Source organism: Penicillium solitum (genome assembly GCF_028829755.1).
Source record: "Penicillium solitum strain IBT 25940 chromosome Unknown utg000009l_segment0_segment0, whole genome shotgun sequence".
In the NCBI taxonomy this organism is placed as follows: Eukaryota; Fungi; Ascomycota; class Eurotiomycetes; order Eurotiales; family Aspergillaceae; genus Penicillium; species Penicillium solitum.
Window position 1 is genome coordinate 19582 of NW_027072128.1, and position 21933 is coordinate 41514.

General features: G+C 48.1%; 9 protein-coding genes across 9 annotated transcripts; 6 read left to right on the top strand and 3 right to left on the bottom strand.

Moving 5' to 3' along the window:
* Window positions 1-938: 938 nt before the first annotated feature.
* On the top strand, window positions 939-1907 carry N7455_011117 (uncharacterized protein; the record flags this gene model as incomplete). The annotated part of the gene is made up of 1 exon (XM_040959827.2): window positions 939-1907. The coding sequence occupies one exon, from the start codon at window positions 939-941 to the stop codon at window positions 1905-1907; it is 969 nt and encodes a 322-aa protein (XP_040809758.2).
* Window positions 1908-2911: 1004 nt separating this feature from the next.
* On the top strand, window positions 2912-4543 carry N7455_011118 (sugar porter family MFS transporter; the record flags this gene model as incomplete). The annotated part of the gene is made up of 2 exons (XM_040959813.2): window positions 2912-3122; window positions 3186-4543. The coding sequence occupies 2 exons, from the start codon at window positions 2912-2914 to the stop codon at window positions 4541-4543; spliced, it is 1569 nt and encodes a 522-aa protein (XP_040809742.2).
* A 1354-nt stretch (window positions 4544-5897) lies between these two features.
* N7455_011119 (prolyl hydroxylase family protein) lies at window positions 5898-7405 on the bottom strand (the record flags this gene model as incomplete). The annotated part of the gene is made up of 2 exons (XM_065606594.1): window positions 5898-7069; window positions 7123-7405. 2 exons carry the CDS (start codon window positions 7403-7405, stop codon window positions 5898-5900), a joined length of 1455 nt encoding a protein of 484 aa, XP_065459760.1.
* Window positions 7406-7726: 321 nt separating this feature from the next.
* N7455_011120 (IQ calmodulin-binding motif protein) lies at window positions 7727-9317 on the bottom strand (the record flags this gene model as incomplete). The annotated part of the gene is made up of 5 exons (XM_040959815.2): window positions 7727-7946; window positions 8016-8161; window positions 8214-9047; window positions 9112-9186; window positions 9246-9317. 5 exons carry the CDS (start codon window positions 9315-9317, stop codon window positions 7727-7729), a joined length of 1347 nt encoding a protein of 448 aa, XP_040809704.2.
* Window positions 9318-9946: 629 nt separating this feature from the next.
* N7455_011121 (S-(hydroxymethyl)glutathione synthase) lies at window positions 9947-10522 on the top strand (the record flags this gene model as incomplete). The annotated part of the gene is made up of 1 exon (XM_040959865.2): window positions 9947-10522. One exon carries the CDS (start codon window positions 9947-9949, stop codon window positions 10520-10522), a length of 576 nt encoding a protein of 191 aa, XP_040809687.2.
* Window positions 10523-10996: 474 nt separating this feature from the next.
* On the bottom strand, window positions 10997-12492 carry N7455_011122 (uncharacterized protein; the record flags this gene model as incomplete). Its single annotated transcript, XM_040959856.2, has 3 exons — window positions 10997-11885; window positions 11937-12348; window positions 12417-12492. The coding sequence occupies 3 exons, from the start codon at window positions 12490-12492 to the stop codon at window positions 10997-10999; spliced, it is 1377 nt and encodes a 458-aa protein (XP_040809740.2).
* Window positions 12493-13186: 694 nt separating this feature from the next.
* On the top strand, window positions 13187-14520 carry N7455_011123 (acyl-CoA dehydrogenase family protein; the record flags this gene model as incomplete). The annotated part of the gene is made up of 2 exons (XM_065606595.1): window positions 13187-13204; window positions 13252-14520. 2 exons carry the CDS (start codon window positions 13187-13189, stop codon window positions 14518-14520), a joined length of 1287 nt encoding a protein of 428 aa, XP_065459761.1.
* Window positions 14521-15058: 538 nt separating this feature from the next.
* On the top strand, window positions 15059-16311 carry N7455_011124 (CaiB/BaiF CoA transferase family protein; the record flags this gene model as incomplete). The annotated part of the gene is made up of 4 exons (XM_040959851.2): window positions 15059-15148; window positions 15213-15388; window positions 15445-15542; window positions 15614-16311. The coding sequence occupies 4 exons, from the start codon at window positions 15059-15061 to the stop codon at window positions 16309-16311; spliced, it is 1062 nt and encodes a 353-aa protein (XP_040809715.2).
* Window positions 16312-17335: 1024 nt separating this feature from the next.
* Window positions 17336-20382, top strand: tyr1 (uncharacterized protein; the record flags this gene model as incomplete). Its single annotated transcript, XM_040959837.2, has 10 exons — window positions 17336-17564; window positions 17625-17749; window positions 17802-18104; window positions 18155-18418; window positions 18479-18492; window positions 18599-18679; window positions 18738-19166; window positions 19234-19528; window positions 19600-19802; window positions 19866-20382. The coding sequence occupies 10 exons, from the start codon at window positions 17336-17338 to the stop codon at window positions 20380-20382; spliced, it is 2460 nt and encodes an 819-aa protein (XP_040809737.2).
* Window positions 20383-21933: the final 1551 nt, after the last annotated feature.

Genomic DNA, 21933 nt, shown 5'->3' on the forward strand with positions numbered 1-21933 from the left:
ATGAAGACTCATTAACTAAAATGACAAAACTCGCTATTTCAACAATCTGAGCGGTAATGATGACTAAACGTAATATATGGTATGCATGGTACTCGAAGTCACATGATTTGCATGGTATAATACCTTGTAAATCCATGTATTTGACCTTGCACTTTGACAAAAGCAATTGTGGGATATTGGGATTAACGAGATGGATTACGATAAGATCGTGTCGAACCCGTAGGTTACCCGTTACATTGTCAACATTTTTCAATGCGCACGTGGCGAGGCTGGAAGGGTACTGGCCAATGGAACTCCTCACGATTTGCAATACAAAGTACGGTCATCACCTTGGATAGTCCAGCGGGCCCATGATAGGTACCACAGATGCGAGTGGAGTCTGCTGGCAGGTTATCGTCGATAGAGGTAGATTTGGTCATGGTCTCAGTATCTCTCACTTCCCGGCCTTTGGTTCCTGTTCTGTGGCCATGTCAGTAGTATTGTGTTTCTATTTTCGGGCTCACTTAAGAGCGGCCTTCCAGCAATCACTGGAGTACTTTGTATATGAAACGCAGCCAAATGCTGAAGTGGAAGGATGAGACAAATCTTGGAAACCTTGGCAACCTCGAAATGATATCAACACTTGTTCTGGCCCAACGATAACTGCCCGAGTGGAGTCAGTGCCTCAGTGGCTCAACTTTAAATGAACTAATCAACCCCCCGGGGCCTCCATTTGGGGTTTAGCCTCAAACCACCAAACCCCGATCGACCGGATCCCCCATTCTCCCCGGCCCCTGTCTCCATTCTTCTCAAAAATTGGACGATTCAGTCCAAGTTCAACTCCCTGCCCATTTTCCTATGAACGGCTTCGGCCCACAACGTAGCTCATCAATTCGAGCAATTTCAACTCGAGCATCTTTCTATGCTCATCGCTGGCTCGATCTTGCCCATTCACCCATATGACGGACGAAACAAATATGACAGGCGAAACGGGACCAGTCGAGGTGTCTCGGACAATTGCAATGGTAATTGCAGGCCTTTTCGCCCTAGCATGTTGGAACGTCCTCCAAATCCTGGTTTCCATTTTTAACACCTTCCAACGCCGTCGCGGCCTTTACTTCTGGAGTATGGTGATCGCTACCTTGGGAATTCTTCTTCACGCTCTTTCGACATTCCTTCGCTACTTCGCTCTCGCCCCCAATTTCCCTATGTGTGTTTTGATCTGTATCGGCTGGTATGCCATGGTCACTGGCCAGTCTGTGGTGTTGTACTCACGACTGCATCTGGTCACGAACTATGATTGTTACTCCCGCTGGGTGCTGGGCATGATCATCTTCAACTTTTGTGCTTTGCATATTCCGACCACTGTTCTCTTTCTTGGCATCAATCTTGATGTCGAAAGCTTTGTCGGTCCGTTTGATATATACGAGCGTATTCAATTGGCTGGATTCGCCGCGCAAGAGATCATCATCAGTGGTTTGTACATCTGGGAAACTATGACCAGCCTGCGGCTCGTTTTGGTGATGAAGGGCCGTCGCGGTCAGAGGGTTGTTGTCAACCTCATTATTGTCAACGTTCTCGCAGTTCTGTTGGATGCAGCTCTCCTGACGACAGAGTATACCAACCACTTTGACGTGCAGACTACCTTTAAGCCCGTGGCCTACAGTATCAAGTTGATGCTAGAGTTCACGGTCCTTAACAGTCTCCTTGTTGTGATCCGCACCAATCCATCGGTTATTGAAGACGTGGAACAATTACATGATGATCTTCACATCGACTCACGCTGGGGTGGGAAGCACCCCGACAATACTGCTGCTTTTGTTATCGATCCAGAAAGGTCTGATCAAAGTGATCGGGGGTTCCAAATATCGCCTGTAAGATCACATTCCTCTTGGGTTTCGTTGGACCCTCACGTCGGGCCCGCTTGAGAGGTTTCTGTACTATCATTTGTTTCAATATCATGTGTTCATCAAAATACCCCTGAGATTCGTTATATTACTTTGGCTTAGCCGTGGTCATCCTTTATCCGTAAAAGAGCTCATTCTAATGAACTCACCCGTCAATAGTCTTCTAGTATCCAAGATCTAGCTGATATTGAATTTTCAGGCTCCTGCACCAAACTATATAAAGTGGCGTCCCTAACACTCTGGTCCTGGCATGGCGATCACCTCGCATTTTATTGGCTCATACTAAAAAATGACCCACGGGACCGGGAGCTCTACCCGTACATTGGACGGCATTTAAAGACGGTCGACAAATTCGAACGGGGCAGAGATGGTAAGGAGCTTGATTTGGAGAGATCTAGAAAGATCTGTCACTTTCAAAATCTGCTGACACTGCCCCTGATTCTGCGAAAGCCGGCGAGGAAAACCTTTTACTGCAGGGGATTACATGTCTATGCCATTCTCTGCACCTTCGTCCGGCCTCCCAGGATCCCCCAAGATCCTTCTTCTGGCAATGAAGAATTACTCTTTGCCACGCTTCACACAATACGTTGTGTTCCCCTCTCCCTCATTATACCTTACCTGGTTGGCAGGTCTTACACCTGAAAGCAGTATGCCTTTACACTCTCAGCTTCCTCTCCAAGATCTAGGGTATTGAAAAGTCTTACATCGCAAGACCAACATGCCCAAGTACGTCCTTACCGGGTGGAAACTGGTAGCATTGGAGCATCATACATACGCATATGGCCATACATTTTCGGAGTAATGGATTGGGGCCCACATATGAAGACCCGGACCTCGGGATGAAAGTGTTGAAAATGTTGATGGATAACTTGGCGTGGATTTTTGGAATGAAAAAAAAAAAAAAAAAAAAAAAAAAAAAGAGTTCTTGGCATCGCTTCGGTTCTTCAATTCCTTTTTTTTCTTCCTTCTTTCTTCGTTCTTGGATTTTTGACAATTGGAATTGTATGTGGTAGTTCCTCGTCAATATGGGTTTGAAGCCATATTTTGGCCTTCGAGGAAATGCCCTTCTCCGCGCTGCCCTTTTCTTGGTCGTGTGCCCAGCCTTTACTTGCTATGGGTACAACATGGGAGTGACCGGTGGTCTCTTAACGCTCGATGCATTCAATTCACAATTTCCCCGAATGGACACAATTCATACTCACGGAGCTCAAAACAAAGAGAACTCACAAATGCAGGGTTGGTAACCATCGGACAAATTCTTACTACTCTCTAATTCGAACTCTTTTTCCCCCCCAATAGGCACCGTCATCGCCCTCTATACCGTTGGAGGTATCTTTGGCGCCCTATCATGCATCTACCTGGGTGACCTCTGGGGTCGACGTAAGGTGATTTTCATAACCAACTTCGTCAGTATCATCGGCGCTATCCTCATGGCAGCATCTTTCGATTTTGCCCAATTTATCGTCGCAAGATTGGTCCTCGGTTTGGGCATCGGTGGATATGTGGCGACGGTCCCGGTCTGGCAATCTGAGATCTCGCCAGCACACAAGCGAGGATCCAACGTCGTCACCGATGGCATCTTTGTTGGAATTGGTGTGACTCTGGCCCTGTGGATCGATTTGGGGTTCTATTTTGTGAAAGGCAACTCCGTCTCTTGGCGGTTCCCTCTCGCCTTCCAAATCGTCATGCCGGTCATGACAATGGTTTTTATCACAATGCTGCCAGAATCGCCTCGCTGGCTCATTAAGAATGGACAGGTGGAGGAAGGACGCAAAGTACTCGCGGCATTGCTCGATCTCGACGAGCATGCGGATGATGTCAACGAGAACATCCTCAGTATCGAGGCATCTCTTGCCTACTGCCCGGGATCGTGGACGGACATGTTCAAAAACGGTGAGCAGCGGCTCTTTCACCGCGCATACCTCGCTGCCACGGGCCAGATGTTTCAACAGATGTGTGGTGTGAATCTGATCACCTATTACGCAACAACGATCTTTCAGCAGTATCTTGGAATGAATGCTGTGGACTCTCGGATCCTCGCGGCTGCGATGACAATGATGCAACCCCTCGGTGGATACATTGCCTATTTCACTATCGACCGTCTCGGTCGCCGCCCTCTCATGTTGTGGAGTGCCGGAGCCATGGCAATCTGCATGGCAGGCCTCGCTGGCACGACCTCCCCCTCTGCAGCCAATAACACTGGAGCTCTCGCCATGGCCGTGGTCTTCCTATTCTGCTTCCAATTCATATTCACAGTTGGCTACTGCGGTCTAACCTTCCTCTACGCCGCGGAAATGGCACCTCTACAGGTCCGTGCCGCAGTGAATGCGGTATCCACTGCCACCGTGTGGGCTTTCAGTTTTATGATAGCTCAGGTAACCCCCGTTGGTTTCTCCACGATCGGAAACCGTTACTACATCATCTTTGCCGTTGTCAACGCGGCTATTGTGCCCAGTGTGTATTTCTTTTTCCCCGAGACCAAGGGGCGGTCACTGGAAGAGATCGACGAGATTTTCGCGCAATCCAAATCTATCTTCGACCCACCTCGTGTAGCTCGCGCTATGCAAAGGCGTGCAATGCAGGTGAGCGAATCCAACTCCAATTGTGGCGAGAATACCGCGAATGCCGTTACTCTCAGTGAAGAGGTCAAGGCTTGAGATCAATTCGAAGAGTCCGACGGTGAAAAAAAAACATCACTTGGAATGTCCTGGTGAGCCAGGGAATTTGTAAATATGATCTTTTCTTAATTCTTTTGTAATCATCACTCTGTTTCTTTCCTTTTGAGCAACTTCATCCAAGTCTATTGACTACATACCTATGCCGCAAGCCTCAAACATTATGTACAGGGATTCGGAGACAAAGGTGACAGCATGTGCATTCAGAAACCCCCAGCAGTGCCCTCTGAGCAAGATAAAAAAAGTAGCACGATCTCGCAAGCGACCATGTTCTCCAAATATATCGGTTCGAGTTGAGAACAAACGCTCAATGAAACCAAATCTGATGGTGTGCCCATGAGGCTCGGTTCCAGTATGGTTACTTACATCCCTCACTGCAGTTGCAGCCAAGAAGATCACATTCTTTGTTTGTTTTCCCCCGTCAATGATCAATTCAAATTCAAAGGGTTTCGTATATTCACTCACTTCCTTTCCCACAAAAGGGGTTTGGCTTCGATCCATCAGCGCATAGTTTCTTGCAGATTTTAGTACCCAAGGCATCTGTCGAGCAGTGTCTCTTGCCCACTCCATGACAGCACTCGGCCATTGAAAGGTGTGCTATTGCAAGGAAGAGGAGGCAAATCGTGAGAACTCTAGGTACACCCATGACAAACATCTTGGAAGATTTTCACCAAGGAACTAAAGGAGGTTAGTTGAATGGGATTGACTTTGGGAAATGCTTGTATATATATACCAATAAAAGTAGAGTGTACTAGGTCTTGTCAGAGATCGGAGATGGTTTTTCTTGATTTCTGGAAAGGTCAAAAGTGAGATGATTTTCTTTTCCATCTCAGAGGTAGTCTCTGTCTCTTATTCGGACGATGTCTCCCCTGCCGTCCCCTTTCTAGGAGATTTGACTACGTATTCTCATACCTGAAAGATCCACAGCCCTCTAGGGATGTGACGAGTGATATCATCGAAAGTATGTCAACACAATAACAATCACCCTGCCAAAGATGGAATGCGATTATACGCAGAATCCCTATAACTCTCGAAATGCCTACGCGATTCCCAATGAGGACATTGTCAGAGACACTGGAAGCAAAAGAACTCCATTTTAAAGCGTTGAGTGCCATTTCCAAGGTACACATTGTCATAAGAGCAAATTTTGATGCAAAAGGGATGGTATTCGATCATTCTAGCAGTTCGTACCATTTGATTGCGATCTTAGAAAGAAGAAAAAAACAACAACAACAAAATGACATACCTTGTAACACTTCAGAGCTCTCATTTCAATCATTAAACACGACTGTGACCTTGGCAACAGGCCAATTCTACATAATTCATGTCTTGATCATCACTCTTCGCAAGGCTTCACATCATACTCTACGTCGGTTCGAATAATATATTTTGCCCCCTTCCTCACCCCTGTACCTTCATGTAGCAAGGCTCCATTCGACTCCCCATGGGGGAATATCGCAACAGCTCCCATCACAGGTCGCACTGGGTATCCATTCAAGGTCCCCTCCCGCGGGGCTGGCATGAAGAACGTCGTCTCCCCGCCCTCAAACTCATCGTTGAGATATAATAGGAAAGTGTACATCGAGCTCTGCTTCTTTTCCTCGGGCGAAGAGTCGTACACGTATGTGTCATCCGGGAGAATACCGGACGGTGGCCAGGCTCCGTCAATGTGGCAGCGATATTCGGCTCCGGGGATGTACCTATACACACGGAAGCGACGATTGATGCCTCGGACCATGCGGCCGTTGATCGAGGGCGGCACATATGGGGAAATTCGCGCCCAAAGCATGTCGTGGAAGGTGGTGTCGATGATCCAGTAAAAGTTGTGGGCCAGGATGCTGATGTCTCCATCTTCGCGAAGGGGCGCGTCCGGCAGGAAATTGACAGATTCACCAGCAGCGATGATCGCCCTGCATTCAGCGGCGGAAAGCACATTGAGAGCGAGGCCGAGGCCTGGCACGGCGGGATGTGCGTGGTAGGTTATGGACGGACCGACGGGAGCCAGTGGGACGGCATTCGGGGCGGTGGTATAGAGGATGGCGGGATGGTGGTTGGGAGGTTTGCGGAGTGGGCCAGGGGTTTGTTCGATGACGCGGAGGGCGGATGGAGACTTGGGCGCCTCATCCAAGATTGATTGGTCAAGGACTGAGGCGTAGACCGGGAGTGGTGTTGTCGAGGGGCGTAGGTCCCAGATGGACTGGAAGGCGATGGGGTTGGTTGAGTCAATGGCGTCCGTGTTGGTGTCAATCGAGGTGCTGACGCGCAGGATGGCATCAAGGACACCGAGGATTTCCATTTCCTTCACACTGCGCTTAACGGGGACATGATCTTGTGCTTTGGGCTGTGTGGAGAGGCCGCTGACGACATCCAGATCTCGTACCCAGCGACACAACGCTCCGATCTTGGGTTGTTCCCCCCGAATCCTCATCTCGGCGAGCAAGATCCGAGCTTCAATGTATTTCTCGTCCACCAATGCACCGGTTATTCTGGCTGTCAAGTTGGCGCCCTCTATCGAATGATCTGATTAGTTAGAGTCCTGGGGCAGGGACAAAGCGGCATACCGGCGGTGTTGACACCCGTAGTGCATGTCTGGCGGAAGTCATAGATCGCGACTCGGAGATCCTTGCATGCCTTGGACTTTGTCAGGCTGGGATATTGTGCAAGTGCTGTGAGCGTCTCGATTGTGATGTCGAGTTCCTCGTCTGAGACGACGGCATTGAGATGTGTGGACTCGAGAGGTACGCCATCCGGAGGTGGTGTTAGATCCGGGACTGCCTTGGGAAGCTTTTGTGGAAGGTCGACCTGTGCGTTGCGCTTGCGCTTGGCTGCTTTGGACTTGCCCATTGCTTCTATATATATATATATAGACTGAAGAGTTAAAGTGTTCACAATTTCCCAAGTGCGTCTTCGGATCTTCTGCGTCTACCGATATTTTGCCCGAGAATTCCGACCTCATGGTACTTGGATTATGTAACACGGGAATTTTCCCGGTCCAGCCCCGGGGCCAACATCTCGCATTCTGTTTATATAACAACACTTGAAGTCTACCTAGGTACAATCCGACTTGTTCATGACCTGCAATTAGACAACAAACAAAATGATAATCGGGGTATCTTGTTCGGCGCGCTAAATATTAAATATACGAAGGAATAGAAAGAATAGAAATCATGTGCCCCCGTACTCATTTTTGCAAATGATGGAACTTTTGCTTGCGTCGACCTTTTCATGTACAGCACGCGCCTTTCGTTTTGTTTTTGTATAACCTTCAATTCCAGCGAGCATGAGATAAGACTTGCTCATCGAAACATGGGACATATCAACACCTTTTTGCTGTAGGGCATGATGGAATGCTCTGAAGTTGGCAGCTGGAGGGCGATAATGACCACTGAGCAAGTTAGCCTGCCCTTTCGAGCAATGATGGAAGCCAATGAATGAAACCTTTGATTGAACTCACCTGAGTGGTGCCAGACTTCGAAGTTGGCCGTGTTTGATCTTGACCATTCCAGCTGCTGCGATACGGGCACCTCGAAGAAAAGATGAATGCTGAAAGGCACCTGATTTCTTTATGCCAATGTACAAACGAAAAGACGTATCCGCAACCTAAGGTTGGGTCAGTGTTCATTCAACAACCACAAATCCACACTTAACTTACAAATAGCCACATATCTTCTTTCTCTGAGGACTTTCCCAAAAGTCGCTTAAATGCAACAGTAGGGTTTGGGTGCACCACGTTTTTCATCATCTTCGCAGCTTTGTAATCCTCATCGGCGAAATTCTTCGGGTCTTGATTTGAAAGGACATCGTCAGGGCTGTGTCTTGCAGATGTTGTTGATATCGACGATGAACATGATGAACATGATCTTGATGGTGCTAAGTCCCAGGTGGAATCTGGTTGCAGGGTTGCGGAGTTTCCACTGAATTGAGGTACATCATCCTCGATTCCCACAATCCCTTGGAGGCTATCTTTGAAACGTGCAGTATTTGTCCACACTAGTTCATTGTTTTTGGCCCAGCGGAAGCGCCCAGTCTCGTCTACCGTCACCATGTAATTCATACGCTCCTCGCGAGTGAGATAGCGGACTTGTTCTTTCTCAAGTCTGTCTCGTGGACATTGTGGAAGCTCAATGTTTTTCCCCTCGCCATAGTCCAACCAGTAGAAGAAGTTTTCGTTTGATGATGAATTCCGCCAATACGTGTGGTACGAGTGCAGATTGCTCCCGTGCCGATGTTTGAGATCAACCATTTCAAGAAAGTATTGAAGATCCATCATTTTAGCCGTGGTCCCCGCGGCGATCTCTGTGTTATGTTTTGACCGAGTCCCCGTGGATGGCGAAACTTCCAAAACACGATCGTCACCGCCGACGCGCCTAGCGACACTAACCGCTCGTTGCCAGTTTCGACGAGCTTGATTGAAACCATCATTGCTAGGTGCCACGCGAGGCTCGGGAGGTCGATGGAGTTGGCGCCACTGGGCTTCTCGAAAGGCCTAGAGGGGCCAGAGAAACAAGATTAGATTCGGTCGGGTTCGCGCAGGACACACACACACTTACCTCAACCCATCGTGTGGAGGCAGCCAAACCAAGTCCGCGCAGCTCTCGTCGTGTTCGGTGACCACGATAAATTCGCTATTGATGCTCAGGTAGTCAGCGAAAATCGACAACGCCAGGATATATGGTAACTGTACCTGAACCGTCCGCGCGGCGTCTTCCTTATCGATGACGTCAGAAAAGGTCGAAGTCTCGGGGAGTTTGGTCATGGAGAAGGTATAAGTTGGAAAGGAGGATATTCAACCATCAGTTTCAACCAGCAGTGAGTCAAGAGTCAAGAGTCAAAAGTCAATAGTCAAAAGTCAAGAGTCAAGAGTCAAGAAGTCAAGACATTCCAGAGTCCATGTACCTATGTAGGTATGGATGTCCATCCATGGATGGGTGGCGGGGGGAAGGTCATCTTTGTCAGCCCTCATTTTACATGTGGACATCAACATCCATAGACTATTACGGAGTACAGTCAATATACAAAATATAAGAATTGGAGAATTTAACAGACCCCTCAGGACAAATTTCCCTTCTCCTCCTCAGAAAATAAAAAAAAAAAAAAAGAAAAAAAAAGGAGATCGGTATAGATCCCGAGACTAAGAAGTAGATGGGATATTATTTCCCCATTCAGGATCCGACCCCCCTTCCCCCCACACAATGGGCAATCTATACCATCGTGTTCATCTACTGCGGGATAACGACCCGGTTACCCCTCGTGAGGAGATGTGAGGAGATCTGAGGAGATCTGAGAATTGAGGTTGGAGCTTATATTACATATAAGTGGGATCCACATTCACTCTAAATTCGTTCATTGACCTCAATAATACCCACGCATTTTCCATTTCTCACCATGGCACCCTCTCTCCACCCTCTTATCGACAACGGCATCACACCAGGCTCTAGCAGCTTCTCTGGTGGAAAGCTCCACTGCCGCTGCGCCTCCGACCAGGTCGAAATCACTTTGAATAGCAATGTTGCCCACAACCACGCCTGTGGCTGCTCCAAGTGTTGGAAGCCCTCTGGTTCTCTCTTCTCCATTGTTGGAGTTGTACCTCGGGATGCCGTCTCGGTGACAGCGAATGCCTCGAAACTTTCGATTGTGGACAAAGAAGCTACCATTCAACGCAATGCCTGCAAGGACTGTGGTGTGCACCTCTTCGGGCGCATCGAGAAGGACCATCCTTTCAAGGGTCTTGACTTTGTACACGTGGAGTTATCCGATGAAAAGGGCTGGCAGGAACCACAGTTCGCCGGTTTCGTCTCATCCATCATTGAACAAGGTTCTCACCCCAAAGAAATGGATGAAGTGAGAGCCAAATTCAAGGCCATCGGACTGCAGACATACGACGTGCTATCACCAGTGCTGATGGATCTGATCTCCACTTTCACAGCTCAGAAGTCCGGCATCAGATTTGCGAATTTGTGATCTAGAAAAGTTGTTATGATTCATGTACTTAAAGGGTGGGTGTTGGCAGAGGTGGGTGGAGTTAGAACTCAGAGGGGATTGTGGAAAGGAGCATACTTGAACCTCAGTCAAATAGTGTATATCCCAAGTTTTATGTCATCGTGAATATTGGCTCATTTTGGTAGATTATTGTAGATTTTGAAAAAGAACATGTATCGCTGCCTGAGACCTCCAATTCGCTCTCCAGAGAGGAGATCTCCCTCCACCACCGGCACCTTTCATAGTCATTTATTCACTACGACTTCGACATCATTCATTCTCTATTGGGTTCAAAAACATGGAGTGTATTTTTTGATTTTAACAAGCAGGTTTCCTCAGATCCCAGCTGAATGATGCATGTCTCCGGAATCCAGTTTATCAATTGTCCTATCTGGTTCCCTCAATGTAGCGACAAGTATTCAGACTTTTCCACGGGCTCTGATCGATCCGTCCTTCTTACATGCGCGCTTTGAGCTTCTCGGCCGTTTCCTGAAGCGGATACTTGTGATGCTTTGTTTTGCTACGGACGCGTTCGCCGTCTTGAGGTGTGATATACCGAGCTTCGACTGCGGGATTGTATCCCAACCCAGAAACCCTGCTAATATCTTCATCTGGAATAGGATGGCTGACCTGTCCATCGGCACGTTTATAGATCGTTACCACCACTGCTCCCCCCAACCCGAGATTGTGCTGCAAAGCGACATCAGTGCCAGGGACCAAACGATTGTTGGCCCAACCGCGGAGCTGCCAAGTGAGTTCCGCACACTGAGCTAGCCCCGTGGCTCCTAGAGGGTGACCCTTTGAGATCAGCCCGCCAGATGGGTTAACAACTAGGCCGCGACCTCCGTACGTGATGTCCCCCCGACGGACCATCTCATGGGCTTTTCCTGGCTCCGAAAACCCAAGTGCGTCAAGCAACAGAAGCTCGTTTGTGGAAAAACAATCGTGCAGCTCGCAAACCCCGATATCTTTTACTCCGACACCAGCCTCCTGCATCGCCAGCTGGGCAGCTTGGCGCGACATATTGAACCCGACGAGGTCTATTGCGCTTCGGGAATATACCTCTGGTCCATCGGTCAACAGCCGTTGGCCAGCCATCAGAATAGCCTGGGATTTGAGGTGAGGTCGCGCATCCAAGAACCGTTGGGAGACAATGATGGCCGCTGCGGCACCATCACTCGTTGGGGAGCACTGGAGCTTGGTCAGGGGTCCATAAATCTGTGTCTTCGGGTCCAAAATCTGATCCAGAGAGTACGCAGTTCGGAACTGGGCGTACGGGTTTCGCTGGGAGTGTTCATGCGACACCCGAGCAATTTCAGCGAAGTCTTCCGCTTTAGCGCCATATCTGTTTACATGGTCAGCACCAAGTCGAGATCCAAGTCTCCGGGCGCTCTACTTGTCCATGTACTCCTGTCCGGCATTTCCAAAATACTGAGCATTTCGAGGGCTTTGGTGTTTACCGAATGTATCCTCCATCATTTTGGTCGATGGACCCAACGGACTGGGCCGATCATCCCATACACTCTTAATTGAACCCGGGCGCATCTGTTCGAAGCCGACGACGAGGACACAATCTGCCTGGCCTCCTTTGACCAGGGTACGTGCAAGATGGAGACCAGTGGATCCAGTGGCACACGCGTTGTTTGTATTATAGATTGGGATCCCCGTCATTCCTAGCTGGTACATGATCCGTTGACCAGAAGTCGTGTCGCCGTAACAATAGCAGGCCACACCTGCCTGTACATCATCGTATGTGATATGCGCATCGATTAAAGCTTTGACTGCTGCCTCATATCCCAGTTCTGGATCTGTCAGGATAGAGACATGAGCAACATAGTATATCGACCAGAGACTACGTGGAAAGGGATAATCTCACATTCACGAGTGCGACGCGGTTTCAGGAACTGAGTCATTCCCACCCCCAAGACGTATGATTGAGATTGAGATGCCATGGTGAATTGTGAAGACCAAAAATTGTGAAAGCGAACCTAGTCATTATTCACCTTCCAGGGCTACATTCATATAATACAACATTTGAACTCGTTAGTAGCCGAGCTTCCGAGGTACGTTGCCTTTCCCCTCATCACGCTCATCTCCTTTGGCAAGGTCATGAAGCCGACTGTATGACATCTTGGTCTTTTTGATATTATGTATTCTGACTATGCAAAGTATAGATTGGTTCTCATATAGCCTATTTAAATCGCGGAAGCTTTTCCCACAGCTCCGCAATTACTATGTATGTATTGCATGTTAACGATCGCATGAATATCTATGAAGATGTCAAGGGACTCGATCATCGAAATATTAATTATTGTGATGTACATCGATGTAGATATGTATGAAATGGCCTGAGGTACTGTCTACATATATGTTTGTATGGATGAGATCCTCACAATTCCACTTGCAATTGCAACTGCAACTGTCAGGTTGCACTTGGTATTCCATATATTCCATATACACTGGATACGAATCAAAAGGTGCTTTCGTCTTTGAACCCCTCTTTCTCGATACTCGATACTTCGCTCTTTCTCGGCGATTTCTGAACATCCTCGGTCTCCCCCCGCACCATGAGCTTTGCTGTCAAAAGGCCGACATGTTGATTCCGGATTTTAGTCCCGGTATGTTTCATAGCAGATTCCCTTCGACATGGCAGTTCTGACATACGTACGGAGACTTACCCGGTCGAAATTCCTTTCTAACATCTCATTTAGATTCCACGAATCCCTCGATTGCTGCCTCTTAAAGCAAGAAGTGTGTCACGCTGCATCCGATTACGATCATTACACGCGCGTGCGACCGAGTTTCTTCAAAGCCAAGATCCCGATCTATCAGAGTCCCAGCGAACGGTGCGAGGATCTATTTCCAAAATATGCAGGGATTTCCCGGACAGTTACTGGGCCCAGGTAGACGAGTCGCATCGATTTCCAACCGAACTCTATGAGGCTTTGGCAGGCCAGGGTTGGTTGGGTATCTGCCTGCCACAGCGTTATGGAGGCTCGGAACTTGGTATTTCGGAAGCAGCAGTGATGATGCAGACTATTGCGGAGTCGGGGGGAGGCATGACGGGTGCCTCGTCTATCCATATGAACATTTTTGGCCTGGAGCCAGTGGCCAAGTTTGGGACCGAGGAGCAGAAAGAACGGTGGCTCACTCCGCTCATTTCTGGTCACCACAAGGCCTGCTTTGGAGTCACGGAGCCCAATACGGGCTTAGATACCCTGCAATTGCAGGCAACCGCACGCCGGTCGGGGGATGGGTATGTGCTGTCGGGACAAAAGGTCTGGATTTCCACTGCGCAGCAAGCTGACAAGATCCTGATTCTGGTGCGCACTACACCACGCGACCGAGTGAAAAAGCCATCACAGGGTCTGTCACTTTTCTACACAGATCTACAAGTTCCTCAGGTCCAAATTACTGAAATCCCAAAGATGGGCCGGGCTGCTGTGGACACCAACTCCCTTTTCTTCGATAACTGGCGGGTCTCAATGGAAGATCGCGTCGGAGAAGAAAACGAAGGATTTCGAATGATTCTTCACGGAATGAATGCCGAGAGGATTCTGATCGGCGCAGAGGCTCTCGGGCTAGGATTTGCTGCCTTGCGTCGTGCAGCCTTGTATTCCAATGACCGACATGTATTTGGGCGACCGATCGGTCAGAACCAGGGAATCCAGCATCCCTTGGCGGACAGCTGGATGAAACTGGAGGCGGCGCGTATGATGATCTACCAGGCTGCTCGACTTTATGACCAGGGCTACACTGGTGGTGAATATGCCAACGCTGGAAAATACCTGGCTGCAGAGGCAGCCTTTGAGGCCTGTGAGCGAGCCATACTCACACATGGCGGAATGGGATATGCGAAAGAATATCACGTTGAGCGATATCTTCGAGAAGTGTTTATTCCTCGTATTGCACCTGTTAGTAGAGAAATGATTTTGAACTACATAGGGGAACGGGTGCTTGGTCTCCCAAAGTCATACTGAGTGGTATCATCTTGCAAAGTCTCGTGTCTTCAATCAAACCAGAGCTGTGCAAGGCCTGACATCACTTTCAGTAGATATTATCATAATCGGAGACCTTCATCGGTGAATTTCGGTGTTTTGCTACAATATTATTTCGGCAATCTACCCCCTCTAATGCCTATTTACTGCGGAACATCTCAATGACCTTGAAAGCGGGGATGCTTTTATAGATCGGCGTTAACCATAGGCGGGGGTAATATCATCACTTGAAAAAAACATTTCTTTATTTTTTTGCTCTCAGTACTACATTAAAAAGAGCAGATATGACAACAACTAGGACCATTCTCAAAGGCTGCCCCTTGGTTAGGACGACTACCACACAAGTGTTGAAGCATCGTAAATATGGTATCCATTCAGCATCATATTCGGAGAATTCTCGATTCCGTTGCAGTCACGCTTCAGCACATGCCAATGGTCCCTTGTCGGGGATTCGGATTCTTGATCTGACGCGTGTTCTCGCGGTGAGCTTCTGATATTCGTACAAGGTTGGAAGTGATCAATGACTGAAACATCCCAGGGACCATTCTGTACACAGATTCTCGCTGACTATGGTGCCGAGGTTCTCAAGGTTGAAAATCCCAAAGGGGGTGTATGTCCCCGGCTATCTTTCTTTGGTCCTGTTTGGGTGGATTTGATACTCACCAGGGATACAGGATGACACTCGCTTGTGGCGAACGGCAGCAGAGAAAGATATTTGGAAACTCACGGGCAAAGACATGTCAGCCTATTTCTGCGCGATCAACCGGAACAAGATGTCTATCACCTTGAACCTCAAACAAGACAAAGGCCGGAAGATCCTTTTTCGACTTGTCAAAGATTCCGACGTGGTGTCAGTAATCCCACGCAATCTTGATTCAACAATTTTCCGTACTAAATTTATCACAGAGTAGAAAACTTTGTTCCAGGGAAGATGGATAAGATGGGCATTGGATACGAAAAGCTACGAGAAATCAATCCACTGATCATACATGCAAGCGTCTCTGGTCAGTGCTCTATCCCCACTGATTCATATCCACTGTAAGCACAGAGTATTCCTGACTTCAATGCCTACTAGGTTACGGCGCTAGTGGTCCATATTCCCATCGTGCAGGTTACGACGCCATTGCCGCAGCTGAAGCAGGCATGCTACACATCACTGGCGAGCGCGATGGACCCCCAACACGACCTGGTCTTGGTCTCACCGATATGAGCACCGGTCTGTACCTGCACGGGGCAATTCTTGCCGCGCTTTATGCTCGCAGGGATACAGGTCGGGGCCAGAAAATTGATGCATCCTTATTTGAGAGCCAGGTATCGTTGCTTTCTAATGTAGCAATGTCCTGGCTGAATGCTGGCGAACATGCAAAGCGTTGGGGTACAGAGCATCCAAGTATTGTCCCTTATCAAGCTTTCAAGACAAAGGATGGCCACCTGGTTCTGGGCGCTACGAACAACCGCCAGTTTCAAACCCTTTGCCATTTGATGAAGCTATCGGGGTTGCCGACCGACCCACGGTTTATTGACAACAGCTCTCGTGTCCAAAATCGGGCCGAACTAAAAGGGATACTTGAACCAATCATGAGCGCTAAGGCGACGGAAGTCTGGCTGGCGAACTTAGAGGGTAGTGGATTACCGTATGGACCTGTTAACACGATAGAAGAAGTGTTCTCACACCCACAAACCGCTGCGAGGGACATGGTCTACAGTCTCCCTCACAAAGCGTCAGTATCAGGGGAGATTAGAGTACTCGGTTTGTTCTTCATCAGGCCCTGACTCTACATACACTGATACAGGTAAACGTTCAGGAACCCCTGTCAAATTTAGTGAGACAAAGCCTCAACTTCGACGATCACCGCCAAGTTTAGGGGAGCATACAACTTCCACGCTTGAGAGGATGGGATTTTCACCGAAGGAGATTAGGGCAATGCGAGAACAGGGTATTGTATGACGATCCTACTGGGTGATTGGCCAAACTATATACATACATTTATCTTACCATTGTTCCTTATTCTCCCAATTTTCAGTAATAGCAAAAAGGAAAACATAAAAACAAATTGACCAGTCGGCCTCGAGAGCGCAGGTTACAGTATTGAGTGGTTGGCGCAAACGATGCCGCAGCAAAATTGACCGAGTCCACCCTCGTGACAGGAGTTGGCATAGCTGAGGTGGAATTACAATACTTATGGCTAGCTGAGATAGCTGCAATAATTTAATGAACCCCAGTTCGTGCCAATTGTCAAGCCAGCATGCAGGCCGAATAAAAATCCCGTACAACAGTTAGTTGGTGATCTCCGAACACCATCAACTTGGCATCAAGTTACCCCCCCCCCCCCCTCTCTCGGGTCGAGGTCACAGCTGTATATAGCCAAATGTGGTAATTGTGAAGTTGACTGCATCAGGGAACCTTGGCTGGGAACGAATACCTGTATTGTTTGGTCGCCAATAATTTCCCCGCGCTGCACGAGGGGTCGTAAAAGGCGTCGTCATTTGTGAGCTGAGCTATGCGCTGATGCGAAGCTTGCATTAAAATGTGACAAGACAGCATTTATACCAATAAGTGCTAATGGGTGCAAAGTCCCATGCAATGTCAATCAATAATTGCTTTTTAGGTAGTCTCTGACTGATGTCCTGCTATCACAAGGCGCGAAAGAAATCATATAAAACACTCACTTCGATCCGGTCCCCCAAGTAAACCTTTCCCTGATAAGTTCGAATGCACCTCTTCGGGCGATTGAGAAAAAGTTCTTCGAAACGAAGTATTGCTGCAACAATTTCAACAATCTCAGCATCAGATAAAATGGCATCTGAATCATCTCCGCACGAGTACTACCAGATCCAAGCCCGGTTTCCGGCCAAAGATTCTAGTCCTGATGATGGCATCAATCGCAAGGTCTTTGTCCGGCAGGATATCGACGAATGGAGTGGCAAGAAGTCGAACAAAAAGCAAGTTGATCTTTTCATTCTAGCTCTGGGCAATTTCCAGAAGTTAGACCCCAAAGAAAGACTCTCGTACTTTCAAGTGGCTGGTAGGTCCTGCCTCCAATTTATGAGCTTCTGTTCACGGTATTTGACATGCATTTGACCAGGTATTCATGGACAACCTTTTGTACGATGGGATGATCCTAGCCCAGAGCCCATGAAAAATGGCTACTGCTTCCACTCTCATGTGATATTCCCAATTTGGCACCGGCCGTATGTGCTGCTTTTTGAGGTAGGAAGACCTCTTATCGGAGACAAACTGGGTAGTACTGATTCCATTCTAGCAAGTTGTGTATGACATCATGATCAAGGAGATTATCCCTCAATTTCCGGAGGCCCATCAAGCTTCATGGCGTGAACAGGCCGAGTCGTGGCGTCTTCCCTTCTGGGACTGGGCACGAAACGGCCGTGTCCCTGACTTGGCGAAATACCCTACCATCACTGTTGCTAGACCCGAGGGCGGATCGGTTCGAATCAACAACCCCCTGTTTCAGTTTCGCATGCCCACAGACAAGCCGATGCGAAGCGAGGGCGTCGGTACTGAAAACACGTGGGAAAACGACAGCGAACAGGAAGAATACAAGAATGTACGTATATATAAGATCTAACGTGGAAACAAACGAGCTTACTCAATCAGTTCGGCAATGCGATCGGAACCAGCCGTTGGCCGGATGAAGAGGACCAGAATCCAAACAGTGAGGGCTGGCGACACGGCGTAGTCAATAACCGCAAAGTGGCAGATGCCTTCAACTCCCACGAAGGATACAACGACAAGAATCATGGTCCTGCGGCTGAAATGGTATATCGACTGCTTACTGTGCCCATGGACTACACTACCTTTGCAAGCACAAATCCCACCTCGAAAGATCAAAACGTTGATGAGGATTTGAACATAGAATATGTGAGTATATTGATCTGATACATCATAGCACAAGAGCTAACCGGAAATTCGCCCGAATAGATTCACAACAATGTGTAAGTACTTCATCACCCCTAGAGTGCCATCGCAGGGGAATCTGCATGTAATCATCTGCTGTATGGTATTCGCAATCGCTTCAACACTAACAATATTGTTTCAAAGTCACGGGTGGACAGGTTCTGCAGGACATATGGGAAATGTACCAGTTGCCTCTTTTGATCCGCTATTCTTCTTGCATCACTGGTAAGTATACCTTTTTCGACCAGCTAGAAATGAAACTCCGATTAACAATTTCTTGCAGCAACATCGATCGTCTATTTGCAATTTGGCAAGCTCTCAACCCGGACAAGTGGATGGATAACATTCCTGCCGACAACACTACCATCCGTGATTCATTCGGCAAAGAGCACCCCGTGAATGGAAACACGCCTCTTCAGCCATTTAGGCATGATGCTGAGGGGAATTATTGGACCCCTGAAGGAATTAGATTTCCCTCCAATCTAGGATATTCCTATCCAGAACTGCCACGATGGGAGACTAAATACCACCAGGAGGACGGAACACTCAACCAAGTTCTGTTCAAGGAAAACATCACCACCATCATTAATACATTGTATGGCGTGTCGCGTGATTTGGCATTGGATCCCAAAGCTCCAACCCCGGAGGGTGTTGAGGCAATTGACGGTGGGCTCAAAATTCCCGACTTCGCCTTCAGTGTTCGCTTCTTGAAGTAAGTTGCCCTTGAGGAAATATATGCCAAAACAAGAAGTGATAGCTAATTATTCTAAATAATGCAGATATGCATTGGGAGGGCAACCTTTCTGGGTCAAATTGTATCTCGCCCAAGAGGACGGCATTCAAACCCCACTGACAGACTTAATCGCTGAGGTTTACAACTTCAGCCAAAAGCCCGAGTTAGATGGTTCTTCGGTCTGTGGGAACTGCACAAAGGGACAAAAGTCGCGTGTCAAGTCAACTGCTTACATTCCAATTACCCCGGTTCTCTACAAGCTTATCAGGGGTGGACGGAAACTGAAGTCGCTGACTCGCGACGAGGTTCTGGCCTATATAAGAAAACGCGCATACTGGCGGGTATTCAAGGCAAGCAAACCCTAACCATTGACTCTCACCCTCCTTGTATGAAAATCGCTGACCGTTCGCAGAACGAGAAAGAATTGCCTCGCTACGACGTTGAGAAGCTGGAGCTAGAAATAATTGGCAGCAGCAATGACACCAAGCACTTCACCAACCCCGCTATCCCACCAGCCTTTGAAAACTTCAAGAAAGAGCCTACCATCACTGGCGGTGCTGATGGAGCGCTGGATCCAGAGCTGAAGCAGGCGAAGATTGACCCACCGGCTCCTCGGTAAGCTCCCAACCCTACAAATGAAGGGATAGACATGAAAACACGATTGCTAACTCCAATCAGGCCGAAACGACCAAGAGCGAACCTACCACTCCATGGCAGTCGTCGATTCCAGCAGACTCTCAAGGCAGACAGCGTCATTCTTCTCGAGTCGTCAAGCGTGGATCCTGTCAAACCCGACGATGGCGTGGACATGACCCAGATTTCAATCATGGATGCAGAGAATGACACCATCTTCCATATCTCCATTCGCCGAGCCCAAGGTCAAATTGTTTTCAATGCCAAGATCGGTGGATCATGGGGTGAGGAGGAACGAATTAACATTGCCCGTCGCTTCGACAGTGAAGATGGTGCGACAATTTTGATTCACGACCAAGGAGAGGGCTTCGAAGTTTCTATTGACTGGGTTCATGCAATTTGGTTTGCTAAACGTGCCCAGGGCAAGGCAGCACAATCAATTCGTTACGAACTTGGTAACAAGGAGGGAACTTCTGTTTTATCTGATGATCTTGAAGTGCGCACCTATCCCTCGATGAAAGCTTTGTTCCTTCAAAAGCATGCTCATGAGGAGGGGAAGTAGCCGTCTGTCGTTGATCTGCCGTTTTATAGTGGTACTGGGAAGCTGGCAATATTAATTTGATCAAATTAAGGAAAAGCCTCAGTATCACAAAATTATCATTGTCTTGGTGTATGGGTTACCCACTGCAACTATAGAGCCTTTGGCTTTCAGTGCCAGACCAATTGATATATTCTACATCAAAAAGGAAGTAAGAATTGACTCACTTTAACACTCGCAACTTTAGAGACCAGATATCTTTGGATTCTCTATATTTCACATACATCAGAGCCAAGGGTGCACTCACTTCCACCTCAAATGAACATACATACAAAATCACCTCTCACTTCTTCCTCCACAAAGCCACCAATTAAAGGCATTGACAAGTGCCAAGAACAGGGCAAAAAAGAGCTATAGGGCCCGAAGGATTTGGCTGTGTGAGATGAATGTAAGGCTAACATTCTAACAGTCATGGAATCACCACGAGCCAACGAGTACTGTGCTGCAGGAGAAAGGACCTTCTCTCCCCCGGACAACGATGTTAAAGAGAATGTATACCCGGTCCCGATATATGGAGCCTTCGGACAATTCGACAAGGCGCCGGGCTACTAGGCGAGCAGAGCCCAGATAATCTAACAAGAGTTGGAGCCTGCCAAATTCTGGGAAATGGGCAAAGTATATTGAACGGCTGTCATGGGGCATTGCAAAGGAAGGCGACCTTGTGAAATCACTCTTGATTCGCTACACCCTCCTGATGGATAAACTCCGCGAGCCTGTGGTCAGAGCATCGACGGTAATAACCTCTGAAAGATGGGATGAAGAAATTGGTGGACGAATTGATAACGTGGAGACCTTGTTCATTCGGATGGTTGGCCGGGTTGTGACTGAGCGCTGTGAGTGGCACTCCGGGCACTGCAACGGATGAATCTTTCCCCCGCCTAATGCTGTCAAATGCTATCATTTACGGGGAAGGACTTGCTCTCGTTAGCTTTTGTTGTTGAGGACGGCTGCCCTTCGTTCTTCTTGCTGCATGTATTATTCTGTTGTTATCATCCATCTGTGGTGTATGCAGTACCTACGTTTGAATTTATTGCTTTATTTGCATCATCAATCACATACACGTGATACCTATGTATCCTTTTACGATGAACCTCGAAAGATCCGGGTGTCTTGGTAGGGAGCGCATGAGGAACTAGAATTACAATTGTATTGGGCGAAGTATAAGCACGTCCACAACGACAGTGGATCTAACATCGCACTGTACAACTCAGCTGCCTAGGCTTTCTTCGACGGGTACTGGATTGGCCTGTATTATGAGCCTTGCAACGGGAGCTGCCAAACCAGCATGATGCAGGTCACGAATGAGCCTCAGAATCTGGTCTAGTATTCGATCAGCACGCACATGACGGATGTGGTGGTGCTCGATGGGAAGAGCAACCCGCGTGAATCGAACCACAAAGGTGGGTGGGAAGCCATCATCTAGGTTTATGGCCAGTTCACAGCGTGATATTCGGCGGGTTGTGTTTACTGCGTCATCATCACTGGATATGGGAATGTGGACACCTACCTTTAGTC